Raw genomic sequence first — 18494 nt, 5'->3', positions numbered from 1 at the left:
TGTCCTACAAGTCACGCTTATTCTCCTCCTCTGTGCCTGTATTATATGCTCTTCCCACCTGGAGGAACCTCTCCAGCAATCCAAGTTCACTGTTTCATGTCAAATTCACTTTCTCCAGGAGAGTCCCTTACTAAGTTGACCCACTGTTGCTCACTTTGGCTTGCCTTTCTCTTTTTTCTCTTTGTACATGGATGTCAAAATGACTTCCCTCTGGTGCTTACTCTGATCTATTGATAGCAGATTCTGAGGCTATGGTAAGGGTCCATGAGAAAAAGTACCTGCTCTAGGTATAGCATGGAAAGTGGTATTTGCTCTGTCTTAGCACTTTCTTAACACCTTGGGAAGTATTTTGGCCACACTGCCTCCGTGACAGCTTGAGTACCAGCTCTTGTACTTTCGCATCTTTCAAAATATCTAATAAATGCCAAGCACATGGTAGGTACCCAATATCAATCTCTTAGTATTATCAAATCAAGTCTCCTTACTTCTAAATTCAGTTATCTTTCTATAATAAGCATTACCAATTTTCTAGTACAATTTACATATCATAAAAGTTACCCAGTTTAAGTGTGTAATTCAATCCTTTTTTTTTTGTAAGTTTACCACGTGTGAAACCATCACTATAATCTAGTTTCAGAATATCTTCATCAGGGCTTCCCTGGTGGCGCAGTGGTTGAGAGTCCGCCTGCCGATGCAGGGGATACCGGTTCGTGCCCTGGTCCGGGAGGATCCCGCATGCCACGGAGAGGCTGGGCCCGTGAACCATGGCCGCTGAGCCTGCGCTCCGCAATGGGAGAGGCCACAACAGTGAGAGGCCCGCATACCGCAAAAAAAAAAAAAAAAAAAAAAATATCTTCATCACCTCAAGAAGATCCCTCATGCCAGTTTACTGTTAATTCTCCTTCCCATCCCTTGCCCCAGGCAACCACGAATCTGTTTTCTGTCTCTATATAGTTGCCTTTTTGGAAATTTCATATAAATGGACTCATACAATATGTAGTTTTTCTATCTGGCTATTTTTACTTAATTTTTTTAAAAATTAATTTATTTAGTTAGTTATTTTTGGCTGCGTTGGGTCTTTGTTGCTGCACGCGGGCTTTCTTTTTTCTAGTTGCGGCGAGCAGGGGCTACTCTTCCTTGCACTGCACAGGTCTCTCATTGCGGTGGCTTCTCTTGTTGTAGAGCACGGGCTCTAGGCGCGCGGGCTTCATTAGTTGTGGCACGTGGGCTCCGTAGTTGTGGCTCACAGACTTTAGACCGCAGGCTCAGTAGTTGTGGCGCATGGGCTTAGTTGCTCTGCGGCATGTGGGGTCTTCCTGGACCAGGGCTCGAACCCGTGTCCCCTGCATTGGCAGGCGGATTCTTAACCACTGCGCCACCAGGGAAGCCCTACTTAACAATTTTTTTAAAAATTAATTTATTTTATTTTTGGTTGCATTGGGTCTTTGCTGCTGCGTGTGGGCTTTCTCTAGTTGCGGTGCGCGGGCTTCTCATCATGGTGGCTTCTCATCTCAGAGCACGGGCTCTAGGCACACAGGCTTCAGTAGTTGTTGCTCACAGACTTAGTTGCTCCGTGGCACGTGGGATCTTCCTGGACCAGGGCTCGAACCTGTGTCCCCTGCGTTGGCAGGTGGATTCTTAACCACTGTGCCACCAGGGAAGCCCTTAACAGTGTTCTGAGGTTCATCTATGTTGGAGCATATTTCAGTAATTAACTTTTTTTAATGCTGAATAGTATTCCATTGTATGGACATACCATCTTTTGTTTATCCATTAACTAGTTTATTGATCTTTCAGTTGCTTCTACTTTTTGGCTATGATGAATAATGCTGCTGAATACTTGCCATATAGCACACTTCTGTTTTTTCAAAGCAAACATTCTTTAAAATCTTAAGTATCAGAAAAGATACAATAGTTTTACAAGTACTTCAAGTAGCTATCTTTAAGAATCACTAAATGAATTTATGATCAACACCTACAAAATTATCAACCTCACCAAAGGATTTAAATGAAGTTATAAGCAGGCAGATACCCATCTATCCTGTTCGTCTTTAAGAAAATAAAGAGGGCTTCCCTGGTGGCGCAGTGGTTGGGAATCTGCCTGCCAATGCAGGGGACACGGGTTCAAGCCCTGGCCCGGGAAGATCCCACATGCCACGGAGCACCTAAGCCCGTGTGCCACAACTACTGAGCCTGTGCTATAGAGCCCGCAAGCCACAACTACTGAAGCCTGTGTGCCTAGAGCCCACACTCCGCAACAAGAGAAGCCACCGCACCGCAACCAAGAGTAGCCCCCGCTCGCCACAACGGGAGAAAGCCCGCACACAGCAACGAAGACCCAATGCAGCCAAAAACAATAAATAAAGTAAAATAAATAAATTTATTTAAAAAAAGAAAATAGGGCTTCCCTGGTGATGCAGTGGTTGAGAGTCCGCCTGCCAATGCAGGGGACACGGGTTCGTGCCCTGTTCCAGGAGGATCCCACATGCCACGGAGCGGCTTGGACCTGTGAGCCATGGCCGCTGAGCCTGCGCTCCGCAGTGGGAGAGGTCACAACAGTGAGAGGCCCGCATACCGCAAAAAAAAAAAAAGAAAAAATCTTGGCAGCAAGTTTTTAGGCATGAATTAAAAGCACTATACAAGAAATCCGTAATTCAGGTTCAGAACATAAGACTTTAACAAATTATACCATACAGATTTAATTTTATTATTATACCAAACATAATCCTTGAACCCAGTAAATTATCTACTGGGGTTATAGAAAGAATCAAATTAAGACAACTACATGTAGAAAGCTAATTGTCATAAAATGCCTTACTATTATTGGTGCTGTTGCCATTGAAAGACCCAGAAGAACTGTTACTGTCTTTCTCCTTATCTTGATTTTCAAAGTCCATATTAAGGGACCTGTGGGAAAAAATTGTATAAGTAAGTTTTAGTTTTACTTAAGAAGCAGACCAGAAAAGTGAGTAATGAGACATACTTTTAAATGCTAAAGCATTAGGAAGGAAAGGAAGATCTCTTTTGAATAGCTCTGCAAAACACTTCTTGATGCCATATTTAAAAAAACAATCTACATTCCTTACAGTGTCAGTTCAAGAGTTTTCCTGACTGCAGGTAAAAGCATTCCATTGTGGCTGAATATTCCAGCCATATCTCTGTGTACAGCTTTAATTACTTCCTTATGCTAAATACCTAGAAGGAGAAATACTGGGTCAAAAGGCAAGCACAATTTTGAGACTTTTACATACCACACAATTGCTTCCAAAAAGGGTGGACCAATTCACTCTCTGAGAACAGTGTATGAGAGCACTTGTTTCTCTACACCTTGCCAGCTCTCATTCAACAACATGGATTTGAGATATTGCTATACATGGGAATATCCAACGTATTGGAGAGACAATAAATAGTGAGTAAAATAGGCTCTCATGGATTTTACATTCGAAGGGGGGGGGAAACTGACAATAAACAAGAAAAATACGTTAAATATAGGGTATGCTAATGGTAAGAGCTAAGGAGAAAAGGCAGGAAATGGAGAGGGTAGATCCGAAATTTTAAACAGGGTAGGCAAGGGAAGGCCGCACTGGTGTGATTTCTGAGTCAAGACCTGAAGGAAGTAGACACAGTCAATCTGGGGGACTAAAAATGTTGTCTCTGTCCTAATTTAGAATTCTTTAACTATTAAACAATTTTATGTACCTGAGCTTGCCCATTTCTCTTTCTGTGAACTAACTGTTCAAGTCCTTAGCTCATTTTCTACTACTGCGTTCCTTTAAAGTGTTTGTGCGTCCAAAAGAACTTCCTGTGATGGTGGAAATGTTCTGTACCTGCACTGACTTATTTGGTAGATATTAGCCACGTGAACACTTGAAATGTGGGAGCACAACTAAGGAACTGAATTCTACATTTTATTTCATTTTAATTAATTTAAATAATTGGAGAGCTAAAACTATAAAACTTTAGACAAAATCTTTGTGACCTTGGATTTGGCAGTGGATTCTTACATATGACACCAAACACACAAGTGAAAATTTGATAAACTGGACTTCATCAAAATTAAAACCTTGTGTGCTGCAAAGAACACTTTCAAAAAAATGAAAACACAACCCAAAGGATGGGAGAAAATACGTGCTATTATGTATCTGATAAGGGCCTTACATTTAGAATACAGAAAGAACTCCTCCAATTCAATAAAAAAAAGACAACCCAATTAAAAAGTGGGCAGACTCTGAATAAATATTTCTCCAAAGAAAATAAACAAATAGCCAATGAGCACATGAAAAGTTTTTTTTTGTTTTTTACACATATATACATGTACATGAAATCTTTTTATTATTGTTTTACAAAAACAGGGTCATACTATTCACATTTTCTGCATCTTGCTTTTTTTTGTATTTTATTTTATTTACTTTTTTATACAGCAGGTTCTCATTAGTCATCCATTTTATACACATCAGTGTATACATGTCAATCCCAATCTCCCAATTCAGCATACCACCACACCCACCCCCTGCTGCTTTCCCCCCTTGGTGTCCATACGTTTGTCCTCTACATCTGTGTCTCTATTTCTGCCCTGCAGACCAATTCATCTGTACCATTTTTCTAGGTTCCACATATATATGTTAATATACGATATTTGTTTTCCTCTTTCTGACTTACTTCACTCTGTATGACAGTCTCTAGATTCATCCACGTCTCTACAAATGACCCAATTTCGTTCCTTTTTATGGCTGAGTAATATTCGACTGTATATATGTACCACAACTTCTTTATCCATTAGTCTGTCGATGGGCATTTAGGTTGCTTCCATGACCTGGCTATTGTAAATAGCACAGCAATGAACATAGGGGTGCATGTGTCTCTTTGAATTATGGTTTTCTCTGGGTATGTGCCCAGTAGCGGGATTGCTGGGTCATATGGTAATTCTATTTTTAGTTTTTTAAGGAACCTCCATACTGTTCTCCATAGTGGCTGTATCAATTTACATTCCCACCAACAGTGCAAGAGGGTTCCCTTTTCTCCTCCACACCCTCTCCAGCATTTGTTGTTTGTAGATTTTCTGATGATGCCCATTCTAACTGGTGTGAGGTGATACCTCATTTTAGTTTTGATTTACATTTCTCTAATAATTAGTGATGTTGAGCAGTCTTTCATGTGCCTCTTGGCCAACTGTATGTCCTCTCTTTGGAGAAATGTCTATTTAGGTCTTCTGCCCATTTTTGGACTGGGTTGTTTTTTTAATATTGAGCTGCATGAGCTGTTTATATATTTTGGAGATTAATCATTTATCTGTCGATTCATTTGCAAATATTTTTTCCCATTCTGAGGGTTGTCTTTTTTTTTTTTTTTTTTTTTGCGGTACACGGGCCTCTCACTGTTGTGGCCTCTCCTGTTGCAGAGCACAGGCTCCGGACGTGCAGGCTCAGCGGCCATGGCTCATGCGCCCAGCCACTCCGCGGCATGTGGGATCTTCCCAGACCAGGGCATGAAACCACGTCCCCTGTATCGGCAGGCGGACCCTCAACCACTGCACCACCAGGGAAGCCCCTGAGGGTTATCTTTTTGTCTTGTTTGTAGTTTCCTTTGCTTTGCAAAAGCTTTTAAGTTTCATTAGGTCCCATTTGTTTATTTTTGTTTTTATTTCCATTACTCTAGGAGGTGGATCAGAAAACATCTTGCTGTGATTTATGTCAAAGAATGTTCTTCCTATGTTTTCCTCAAGAGTTTTATAGTGTCCGGTCTTACATTTAGGTTTCTAATCCATTTTGAGTTTATTTTTGTGTATGGTGTTAGGGAGTGTTCTAATTTCATTCTTTACATGTAAGCTGTCCATTTTTCCCAGCACCACTTATTGAAGAGACTGTCTTTTCTCCATTGTATATCCTTTCCTCCTTCGTCATAGATTAGTTGATCACAGGTGCGTGGGTTTATCTCTGGGCTTTCTATCCTGTTCCATTGATCTACATTTCTGTTTTTGTGCCAGTACCATATTGTCTTGATTACTGTACCTTTGTAGTATAGTCTGAAGTCAGGGAGTCTGATTCCTCCAGCTCCATTTTTTTCCCTCAAGACTGCTTTGGCTATTTGGGGTCTTTTGTGTCTCCATACAAATTTTAAGATTTTTTGTTCTAGTTCTGTAAAAAATGCCATTGGCAATTTGATAGGGATTGCACTGAATCTGTAGATTGCTTGGGGTAGTCTAGTCATTTTCACAATATTGATTCTTCCAATCCAAGAACATGGTATATCTCTACATCTGTTGGTATCATCTTTAATTTCTTTCAACAGTGTCTTATAGTTTTCTGCATACAGGTCTTTTGTCTCCCTAGGTAGGTTTATTCCTAGGTATTTTATTCTTTTTGTTGCAGTGGTAAGTGGGAGTGTTTCCTTAATTTCTTTCAGATATTTCATCATTAGTGTATAGGAATGCAAGAGATTTCTGTGCATTAATTTTGTATCTGCAACTTCACCAAATTCACTGATTAGCTCTAGTAGTTTTCTGATGGCATCTTTAGGATTCTCTATATATAGTATCATGTCATCTGCAAACAGTGACAGTTTTACTTCTTCTTCTCCAATTTGTATTCCTTCTCTTTTTCTTCTCCGATTGCTATGGCTAGGACTTCCAAAACTATGTTGAACAACAGTGGCGAGAGTGGACATCCTTGTCTTGTTCCTGATCTTAGAGGAACTGCTTTCAGTTTTTCACCACTGAGAATGATGTTTGCTCTGGGTTTGTCATATATGGACTTTATTATGTTGAGGTAGGTTCCCTCTATGCCTACTTTCTGGAGAGTTTTTATCATAAATTTGTGTTGAATTTTGTCAAAAGGTTTTTCTGTATCTATTGAGATGATCATATGGCTTTCATTCTTCAATTTGTTAATATGGTGTATCACATTGATTGATTTGCGTATACTGAAGAATCATTGCATCCCTGGGATAAATCCCACTTGATCATGGTGTATGATCCTTTTAATGTGTTGTTGGATTCTGTTTGCTAGTATTTTGTTGAGGATTTTTGCATCAATATTCATCAGTGATATTGGTCTGTAATTTTCTTTTTTTTGTAGTATCTTTGTCTGGTTTTGGTGTCAGGGTGATGGTGGCCTCACAGAATGAGTTTGAGAGTGTTCCTTCCTCTGCAATTTTTTGGAAGAGTTTGAGCAGGATGGGTGTTAGAGCTCTTCTCTAAATGTTAATTCACCTGTGAAGTCATCTGGTCCTGGACTTTTGTTTGTTGGAAGATTTTTAATCACAGTTTCAATTTCATTACTTGTGATTGGTCTGTTCATATTTTCTATTTCTTCCTGGTTCAGTCTTGGAAGGTTATACCTTTCTAAGAATTTGTCCACTTCTTCTAGGTTGTCCATTTTATTGGCACAGAGTTGCTTGTAGTAGTCTCTTAGGATGCTTTGTATTTCTGCGGTGTCTGTTGTAACTTTTCCTTTTTCATTTCTAATTTTATTGATGAGTCCTCTCTCTTTTTTTTTTTTTTTGCGGTATGCAGGGCTCTTACTGTTGTGGCCTCTCCCTTTGCGGAACACAGGCTCCGGACGCGCAGGCTCAGCGGCCATGGCTCACGGGCCTAGTCGTTCCGTGGCATGTGGGATCTTCCCGGACCGGGGCACGAACCCGTGTCCCCTGCATCAGCGGACTCTCAACCACTGAGCCACCAGGGAAGCCCTTCCTCTTTTTCTTAATGAGTCTGGCTAATGGTTTATCAATTTTGTTTATCTTCTCAAAGAACCAGCTTTTAGTTTTATTGATCTTTGCTATTGTTTTCTTTGTTTCTATTTCATTTATTTCTGCTGTGATCTTTTTCCTTCTGCTAACTTTGGGTTTTGTTTGTTCTTCTTTCTCTAGTTCCTTTATGTGTAAGGTTAGATTGTTTGTTCGAGATTTTTCTTGCTTCTTGAGGTAGGCTTGTATAGCTATAAACTTCCCTCTTAGAACTGCTTTTGCTGCATCCCCCAGGTTTTGGATCGTCGTGTTTTCATTGTCATTTGTCTCTAGGTATTTTTTGATTTCCTCTTTGATTTCTTCAGTGATCTCTTGGTTATTTAGTAACGTATTGTTTAGCCTCCATGTGTTTGTGTTTTTTTCCCTTGTAATTGATTTCTAATCTCATAGCACTGTGGTCAGAAAAGATGCTTGATATGATTTCAATTTTTTAAAATTTACTGAGGCTTGATTTGTGACCCAAGATGTGATCTATCCTGGAGAATGTTCCATGCGCACTTGAGAAGAAAGCATAATCTGCTGTTTTTGGATGGAATGTCCTATAAATATCAATTAAATCTATCTGGTCTACTTTGTGTCATTTAAAGCTTGTGTTTCCTTGTTAATTTTCATTTTGCATGATCTGTCCATTGGTGTAAGTGAGGTGTTAAGGTCCCCCACTATTGTGTTACTGTCGATTTCCTATTTTATAGCTGTTAGCAGTTGCCTTATGTATTGAGGTGCTCCTATGTTGGGTGCATATATAATTGTTATATCTTCTTGGATTGATTCCTTGATCATTATGTAGTGTTCCTTCTTTGTCTCTTGTAACATTCTTTTTTTTTTTTTTTTTTTTTTTTGCGGTACGCGGGCCTCTCACTGTTGTGGCCTCTCCTGTTGCAGAGCAACAGGCTTTGGATGCGCAGGCTCAGGACCCATGGTCACGGGCACAGCCGCTCCACGGCATGTGGGGGTCTTCCCGGACCAGGGCACGAACCCGTGTCCCCTGCATCGGCAGGCGGACTCTCAACCACTGCGCCACCAGGGAAGCCCTCTTGTAACATTCTTTATTTTAAAGTCTATTTTATCTGATATGAGTATTGCTACTCCAGCTTTCTTTTGATTTGCATTTGCATGGAATATCTTTTTCCATCTCCTCACTTTCTGTCTGAATGTGTCCCTAGGTCTGAAGTGGGTCTCTTGTAGACAGTATATATATGGGTCATGTTTTTGTATCCATTCAGCAAGCCTGTATCTTTTGGTTGGAGCATTTAATCCATTCACGTTTAAGGTAATTATCGATATGTATGTTCCTATGACCATTTTCTGAATTGTTTTGGGTTTGTTTTTGTAGGTCCTTTTCTTCCCTTGTGTTTCCCACTTAGAGAAGTTCCTTTAGCATTTGTTGTAGAGCTGGTTTGGTGGTGCTGAATTCTCTAAGCTTTTGCTTGTCTGTAAAGCTTTTGATTTCTCCATTGAATCTGAATGAGATCCTTGCCGGGTAGAGTAATCTTGGTTGTAGGTTCTTCCCTTTCATCACTTTATCATGCCACTCCCTTCTGGCTTATAGAGTTTCTGCTGAGAAACTCTGTTAACCTTATGTGAGTTCCCTTGTATGTTATCTGTTGCTTTTCCCTTGCTGCTTTCAATAATTTGTCTTTAATTTTTGCCAATTTGATTACTATGTGTCTCAGCGTGTTTCTCCTTGGGTTTATCCTGTATAGGGCTCTCTGCACTTCCTGGACTTGGGTGGCTATTTCCTTTCCCATGTTAGGGAAGTTTTCGACTATAATCTCTTGAAATATGTTCTCGGGTCCTTTCTCTCTTCTCTTTCTGGGACCCCTCTAATGCGAATGTTGTTGTGTTTAATGTTGTCCCAGAGGTCTCTTAGGCTGCCTTCATTTCTTTTCGTTCTTTTTTCTTTATTCTGTTCCACAGCAGTGAATTCCACCATTCTGTCTTCCAGGTCACTTACCTGTTCTTCTGCCTCAGTTATTCTGTTATTGATTTCTTCTAGTGTATTTTTCATTTCAGTTATTGTACTATTCACCTCTATATGTTCTTTAATTCTTCTAGATCTTTGTTAAACATTTCTTGCATCTTCTTGATCTTTGCCTCCATTCTTTTTCCAAGGTCCTGGATCATCTTCACCATCCTTATTCTGAATATTTTTTTTCTGGAAGGTTGCCTATCTCCACTTCATTCAGTTGTTTTTCTGGGGTTTTATCTTGTTCCTTCATCTGGTACATAGCCCTCTGCCTTTTCATCTTGTCTGTCTTTCTGTGAATGTGGTTTTTGTTCCATAGGCTGCAGGATTGTAGTTCTTCTTGCTTGTGCTGTCTGCCCTCTGGTGGATGAGGCTATCTAAGAGGCTTGTGCAAGTTTCCTGATGGGAGGGACTGGTGATGGGTAGAGCTGGCTGTTGCTTTGGTGGGCAGAGCTCAGTGAAAAGTTCTTAACAACACTAGTCATTGGGGAAATACAAATCAAAACCACAATGAGGTACCACTTCGTACCCACTAGGATGGCTGTAACCAAAAAGTCAGATAATAACCAAGTGTTAGGAAGGCTGTAAAACTGAGACCATTACATGTTGCTGGTGGGAAATGTAAACTGGTGCAGCCACTTCGGAAAACAGTCTGCCAATTTTCAATTTCTTTAATAAGTATAGGGCTATTTGGGTTACCTATTCTTTTTTTTAAAAAATTAATTTATTTTGGGCTGTGTTAGGTCTTCACTGCTGTGCGCGGGCTTTTCTCTAGTTGCAGCCAGCGGGAGCTACTCTTCGTTGCAGTGTGTGGGCTTCTCATTGCAGTGGCTTCTCTTGTTGTGGAGCACGGGCTCTAGGCGCACGAGCTTCAGTAGTTGTGGTGCACGGGCTTAGTTGCTCTGTGGCATGTGGGATCTTTCCAGACCAGGGCTCGAACCCGTGTCCCCTGAATTGGCAGGCGGATTCTCAACCACTGTGCCACAAGGGTAGCCCTACCTATTTCTTCTTGAGTGAGCTTTGGTAGATTGTACCATTCAAAAAAATCTGTCCATTTCACCTAAGCCGTCAAATTTATTGGCATAAAGTTGTTTATAGTAGTCCCTTATTATCCTTTTAATATCTGTAGGCTCTAGTAATATCACCTCTCTTACCCCTGATATTAGGTTTGTGTCTTCTCTTTTTTTCCCCAGATTAGTCTGGCTGGAGGGTTACCGATTTTATTGATTCTTTAAAAAAATCAGCTTTTAGTTTCACTGATTTTTCTCCAGTAGAGGAAATCTATTTGATTTACTTTGGTTTTGATCTTTATTCTTTCCTTTTGTCTACTGAATTGGGTTTCATCTGCTCCTTTTTTCTAGTTTATTAAGAAAGGTAAAAGCTTAGATCATCGATACTTTTTGCTCTATTCTAATCCAGGCATTTGGAGCTACAGTTCCCTAAGTATTGCTTTTGCCGCATTCCATAAATTTGGTGTGTTGTGTTTTCACTTTGTTTTAATTCAAAGTATTTTCTAATTTCCTTCTTGATTTCTTATTTGATACATGGAAGTGTGTTATTTTTGCTTCCAAACATCCGGGAATTTTCCAGAGCTCTTTCTGCTCAATTCAATCGTGATTTGTTAGGAATTGAATGTTTGTGTCCCCCACAAAGTTCATTTGTTGAAGCCCTAACCCTCAATGTGATGGATGGTATCTGGTGATGGGGCCTTTGGGAGGTAATCTGGCTGAGGTCCTGAGGGAGGGGCCCTCACGATGGGATTAGTATCCTAAGAAGAGAAAGCAGAGAGTTTGCGTGTGCACTCTCGCGCTCTCTCCTTCTCTCTCCTGGAGCATGCACACACTGAAGAAAGACCATGTATGTGAGCACACAGTAAGAAGCAGGTCATCTGCAAGCCAGGAAGAGAGTGCTCAACAGAACCCACCCATGCTGGCACCCTGACCTTGGGTTTCCAGCCTCCAGAACTTGAGAAAACAAATTTCTGTTGTTTAAGCCACCCAATCTGTGGTATTTTGTTATGGCAGCCCCAGCTGACTAACAGAGATCAGAGATCATACTTTGTATGCCTTGAATCCATTTACTGAGAATTTTTTTTTATGTCCCAAAATACATTCTATCTTGGTAAATGTTCCACATGCACTTGAGAAGAATGTGTATTCCACTGTTGAATGGAGTGTTCTATAAATGTCAATCAGGTCAAGCTGGTTGAGAATATTGTTTAAGCCACTATATCCTTACTGATTTTCTGACTACTTTGTTCTATCGATTACTGAGAGGTACTAAAATCTTCAGCTACATTTGTGGGTTTGTTTTACTTTTTCCTTGAAGTTATATCAGTTTTTGCTTCATATATTTTGAAAATCTATTAGATGCACAAACATTAAGGATTATTATGTCTTACTGCTTAACTGACCCCTTTATCATTATGAAATATGGTTTTTGGTCTGTGGTAATATTCCTTGCTCTGAAAGTTGCTTTATCTGAATCAATATAGCCACTCCAGCTTTCTTTTGATGAGTATAAGGTGTATCTTCTCCCAACCTTTTACTTTAAATTTTTTCTGGCTTTATATCTACAGTGTGTTTTCTGTAAGCATCATGTAATTGGATCTTGCTTTTTAATTCAATCTGACAACTGCTATCTTCTAACTGGAGTTTTTAGGCCAGTTTCATTTAATGTGACTATTGTTACGATCAGGTCTGAGACTATCACGTTTGTCCTATCTCTTCTGTTGTTGCTCCCCTTTACCTGCCCTCTTTTGGATTAACACAGTATTTTTTATGATTCTGTATTATTTCCTCTGTTGTCTTATTAGCTGTCTCTGCTCTTTTGTTTTAGTGGCTGTTGTACAGTTTATAGTATACATCTTTAATCAGCACAGCCTACCTTCAAGTTATATGGCAGTACTGCATATATAATATTAAAACCTGATAACAGTGTACATTTATTCCCCCTCAACCTTTGTACTATTATTACCATGCATTTTATTTTTACATGTTATGCTATGAACGCCATACTATATTATTGTTTTTGTTCATACAATTATCTTTTAAGGAGTTTTAAATAATAAGGGGGAAAAAACCCTTTTATATTTATCACTGTAGTCACCATTTCTTTTTCTTTTCTTTTTTTTCTTTTTTGGCTATGTCCTGCATGGCTTGCAGGATCTTAGTTCCCTGGCCAGGGACTGAACCCAGGCCAGAGCAGTGAAAGCACTGAGCAAGCCCTAACCTCTGGACTGCCAGGGAGCTCCCATGTAGGCGTCATTTCTGGTGATCTTCATTCCTTTGTGTAGACCCAGACTTCCAACTGGTACCACTTTTAATCTGCTTGAAGTACTTCCTTTAACACTTCTTGTGGTGCAAGTTGGTTGGTGAAGAATTCTTTCAGGTTTTGTGTGTCTTAAAACATCTTTATTTTGCCTTTTCTTTTGGAAGATACATTTGCCATAGAATTCTATGTTGACAGTTTTTCTTTCTGTACTTTAAAGCTGTTGTTCCACTGTCTTCTCACTTATATTGTTTTCAGTGAGAAATCGGATTCCCTCCCACCTCCCATCCCCTCACCCCCTCGGCGGCTTTTTGGATTTTTTTAATCACTGGTTTTGAGCAATTTGATTATGATGTGCCTTGGTGTAGTTTTCTTCACGGTTCCTGTGCTATGGGTTTACTGAATCTGTGGGTTATAGTTTTCTTCAAGTTTGGAAAAATTCTGGCCATTCATTCTTCAAGCATTTTTCAGTCCCCCTCTTTCTTCTCTTCCTTTCAAGGATCCTAATTACCATATTAGGCCACTGGAGATTGCTCTTTGATTTCCAATGATAGCTCAATGACACTTTTCATTTAAAAAATTATTTTTTCTTCTCTAATTCTCTTTGGATAGTTTTTATTGCTGTGCCTTCAAGTTCATTAATCTTTTCTTCTGTAATGTCTAACTGCTCTTAATCTAACCCTATGTATTTTTGATCTCAGACATTGTTGTCTTCATGTCCAGAAGTTTGATTTGGGTATTTAAAAATATCTTCTATGTACCTACCTAACTTCTTGTACATATGGAATAATATTACCATGGGTCACTATTACACAAAACAGAAATCTGGCTAAATGAGGTTGTGAGGCCCCATATATTTGCTCAAACATGGAAGATACATGCATTCCAGCTTTATAAAATGACATCCTAGACCTAAGTTTAGCAGATCCCAGGCTTCTATGACTGTGGTCTAGTAATGGTTACCCACACTGCATAGCTGACAGCAAACTTAAGCTGTTAAACAGAGCCTCTGTAGAAGACCCTGCCTCCTGAGCTATCCAGAGACCACTGTGAGTTATGGGCCTTTATCCCAACTTACTTGGCAATCTTTATTAACTCTCCAGATATGAAATTGCTTGGCTGGACCTAGAACAGTTTGTTCCATCTTCATAGAAGACTACCCTTCAATCCCCCAACCCCTGCCATCACAACCCTATTGTTATTACTATGCAATAACATATAATATATTTATACATCATAATGTTATTACTAGATATTCCATCCAGATTGTATCTTAGCTATCTGCTTAACAAACAGCAAGTCTAGGTTACTGAAATCAATGTTTATATGCTAACAAAAAGATTGAGCTATGGCTGTTCCATCACAGACAACCATTTACCATTATGGAAAAAGCCATCTAAATTATAGCGTATTAGTTGCTATTTTCAATTTGTCTTTTCACCAACTATAACTAAACAGGAAAAAGTTACGGGTGTCAGTTGTAGGAGGCAGACAAATTTCCAATTATCAATGCTCATATAGACCTACATTAAGAACCTACTACTAAGAATCCAAGTAGAAGAGATGGTCTTCTGACTATGCAGCCGTGGATTAAAATATTTTTAATAGTTAACCTTTATTGAGCTTATACTTTCAGGCACTATGCTAGGAGCTCTGCAGTCAATATTTCTTTTGATTCATAGAATAACTATAATTAAAAATGTGACTGCATTTGGAGACAGAGCCTTCAGAGAGAGAATTAAATTAAAATGGGGTTGTTAAGGTGGACCCTAATCCAATATGATTGCTGTCCTTATAAGAAGAGGAGATTAAGACAGAGAGAGAGACAGATACACTAGACACATGCACACACAGAGAAAAGACCACAGGAAGGGCACCATCTACATGTGAAGATGGTCATCTATAAGCCATTTCAGAATGAAACCAACTCTGCCAATACCTCAATCTTGGACTTCTAGCCTCCAGAACTGTGAGGAAGTAAATTTCTGCTGTTTAAGTCACCCAGTCTGTGGCACTTTGTTATGGTAGCCCTAGCAAACTATACAGAGATGCTCTATTATTATCCCTATAGTAAGGAAACCAAGGTTCTTATTATACCTCTCTGCCTTGGCTGTATCATCTCCCCTTACAAAACAACCAAACTTCTATATTTTTTTACGAAAAAGTAATATATATGATTATTTAAAAACTCAAACAATAGAGAATGGTACAAAAGACTCCTATAATCCCTATCTCCAGAGATATATATGTTTGGTATATATTTTGCCTTTTAAAAAAATGAGGATTAATATGTCATCTCACAAGTTAATTTTCATTCAGTAGTATGCCAAGACTACCTTTCCACATCAATACATACAACTCGTTTTCATTTAAAAACAACAACAAAAAAAGCTAAGACTATTTCTCCTTGGGTTAACTTGATCTGACATTATTTTTGGATGAACTGCATATATCCTGCCTTATTAGGAAGAAATAGTAAGAAAAGCAACCTTTTACAAGCAGATGATATGGTTTGATCTTGATGGGTGGGGTATAACCCGACAACTGAGCCTGCTAGATAAGTAGTGTCAGAAAGAATGACAACTGATCGACATTTTTCAAATTTAAGTTGATGTGTAAGTATAAACCCCAGGGTGCATTTTTTGGTCACTTTGATGTACATTTAACAAGTAGTTTATCACAGACAGTACATCAGGAAGTAGTTTAACATTCTCTGAGTGCTTTAATAAGGTTTTATTGTGGCTGAGATCTGGTTATATTTGCTCCAAATTTTTTTCAGGCTAAAACTAATTCAGTTGTATTGTAAGGAACAGAACTTTAGGAAATCAACTATTAGTATCTTTAGGTACTAGACTGGATTATACAGGGTTTTCTGAGAAAGTCCTAGGCCCATGAGAACTTCCACTGCTTGCTGAGGACAAGGGGAAACATGGGCTTATAGTTAGGCCATTTTACATTCCTTGGTTGTGATAAAAATGCAAATGTGCTGTAAGAACAAAGAGGTCTGTATTCAGCCAGCCACGGAGTACACATCTGGACCGCTGCCCACGTTTATCAAGAAATCAATATTCAGGAATAATCAGTTGAAGAATTAATAACCCATTAATTTCTCCAGGTATTGTACAATGTAACATTAGAGTAAGCTAGCAATCTAGACCACAGCTTTCTGTTGCTGGCTGTGTCTCCCCAGTTTTGGCAAAATTGCTTTTGCTGAAATCTATTTTCACAAAATGCTACCAGCTTATATTGAAGGGTACTATAATTCATTCAACAAACAATGAATGCCTATTATGGATGCTATGAAATTCAATGTTGCATCCTCTTTCTGAGGGTCTTTGGGATAAAGGTCTGTCTGATCTTAAGACCAAGAATAATTGCAATTCACCTGAACAACTGGGTTCTTTTTATTCAAGGACATTGTAAAGTTTTTCTTTCTTTCTTCTGAAGGTTGGCTGCTAGAAAGCTTACTGTGGTGTCCATAGACCACCAGTAGTAAGGGTGCTGGCCAATATGGTATACACTTTTAGACTTATTTTTGACTCTACTTTGTCTCCACCCATACTTTTCTTTGGCCCCATTTTAATTTACCTTATCTCATCACAACTTGTAAAACTTAATAAATGGTCTGAAATCCTTTTGGACAGGGCAGAGCAAAAATAAACAACTGCAGGAAGCAAAATGGAGCTGAGAACACATTTACTGAAAGTTATACTTGTTCATCTGTTTGAATTCTGATAACAGAGTACAACTGTGAATATTGGAGGAGAAAGGAAAATTTAAATTTTTTATTTTAGTATTTTAATTTAAGAGTACCACGTTTTTTGATCATTTCAGTTTTGGAAGCAAGCACAATGAAGGGGGAGAATTCACTTGGTCAAGGTAAACACTATATGGCTGAACTTGGCTTTACACTAAATGTGTGTTCCTAGAAAAGTTAGTGATTTTTATAAATGGAACATTGAAAAAGGAACTGATAAAACTGTTAAATATATCAAGGAACTTGTCCATATACATATTTACAATGTACATAACCATTCCCTACATTATCTAATAAATTCAGATTTCTGTATGTTTCCTTAAAGTAGGACAGGTTATGAGAGGGCAAAAAGAACAATTCAAAAGATAAGCATATCACACATCAGTGTGTGATAAACACATCATGACATTCGTGAACCACAGTCAGACTTATTTTGGTTAACCTGATCTAACTTAATTACATGCATTTAGTATGAGGGGCAACACAATCATATAAAGTGCATTTCTTATCATCTCTGTGGTCTTATTAACCTGATGAGTTTGTCTTCCTAGAGTAGGTTTGGGTATAAGCAAATAAACCATCCTCACCATTAAAGAAAGCACAGGTAGGTGCTTGCCTTAAAAAAAAGGTAGCAGTTACTCTATAAAAGTTCCATTATTCCTTTATACGGCAACTTCACATATACAGAGATATATGTATTATAATTATATATTATCTATTTGTCTATTGATCATAAAGTATATCTTCCTTTTGATTTCATTTTACATCTACTTCATTTAAAAAATTTTTAATTTATTTATTTTTGGCTGCATTGGGTCTTCATTGCTGCATGTGGGCTTTCTCTACTTGTGGCAAGGGGGGGCTACTCTTCATTGCGGTGCACAGGCTTCTCATTGTGGTGGCTTCTCTAGTTGTGGAGCATGGGCTCTAGGCACGCGGGCTTCAGTAGCTGTGGCACGCCGGCTCAGTAGTTGTGGTTCGCAGGCTCTAGAGCGCAGGCTCAGTAGTTGTGGTGCACGGGCTTAGTTGCTCTGCGGCATGTGGGATCTTCCCAGACCAGGGCTCGAACCCGTGTCCCCTGAATTGGCAGGCGGATTCTTAACCACTGCGCCACCAGGGAAGTCCCTACATCTACTTCCAACCTGTTATTTTTTTGTCTATGATTCCTGATGGAACAGAACTTAAGTGTCCTGACAGTAATAAGCTGCCTAAGAAATTCTAAATCATCCTCACATTGTGATTCTTGAGTCCATATGCCCATCAGGACAGTCCCTTTCTCCTCCTCTCTCCCCTCCATTAATGTTCTCCTGTTGATTTGTCAAAGGCTTTGGGGACATACATATTAGATGAGTAATTATACTGTTTTTTTCCTGAGCAGCTGGAAAGATTGAGAGACAGGTGTCATCTTTAAGTAATATAGGAAGTCCAGCTAGCAAAGCTCAGCCAAGGGATGGCGAACGTTAAGGGTTCCTAAATCAAGGATTTGTTCTGGGCTTTACAATCTCATTTTATTTGGCACAGTTTTCCCCTCTGTACTTTGAAATGTGAAAGCCTGTGGGTAAATAATCAGTACAATTCACAAATCTTTTATCCTGTATTTTATGATTTTCTCCATGTCATCCCAGCTCTAAACAAATAAAATGGAATAATTTAAATGAGCAAATAATATATTTTTATGGTCCCAAATCAGAGGAGATAAGAACATATTAATATTTGGCTAGGCATCTGGAGGGGCAATAGGGATAGGGCTAAACAAAT

At 39.1% G+C, this 18494-nt stretch overlaps 1 protein-coding gene across 1 annotated transcript in view; it reads right to left on the bottom strand.

Moving 5' to 3' along the window:
* SPPL3 (signal peptide peptidase like 3) overlaps positions 1 to 18494 on the bottom strand; it is a 116676-nt gene that overhangs the window by 14758 nt on the left and 83424 nt on the right. Inside the window, exon 3 of the mRNA XM_065889974.1 lies at positions 2819 to 2907. Coding sequence (XP_065746046.1) covers positions 2819 to 2907 — 89 coding nt within the window. The remainder of the gene's footprint in view (positions 1 to 2818; positions 2908 to 18494) is intronic.

The sequence above is a fragment of the Phocoena phocoena genome, chromosome 13 (assembly GCF_963924675.1).
Source record: "Phocoena phocoena chromosome 13, mPhoPho1.1, whole genome shotgun sequence".
Lineage (NCBI taxonomy): Eukaryota > Metazoa > Chordata > Mammalia > Artiodactyla > Phocoenidae > Phocoena > Phocoena phocoena.
The sequence above is the reverse complement of the archived record's forward strand: the minus strand, read 5'-3'. Positions and strand labels throughout refer to the sequence as shown.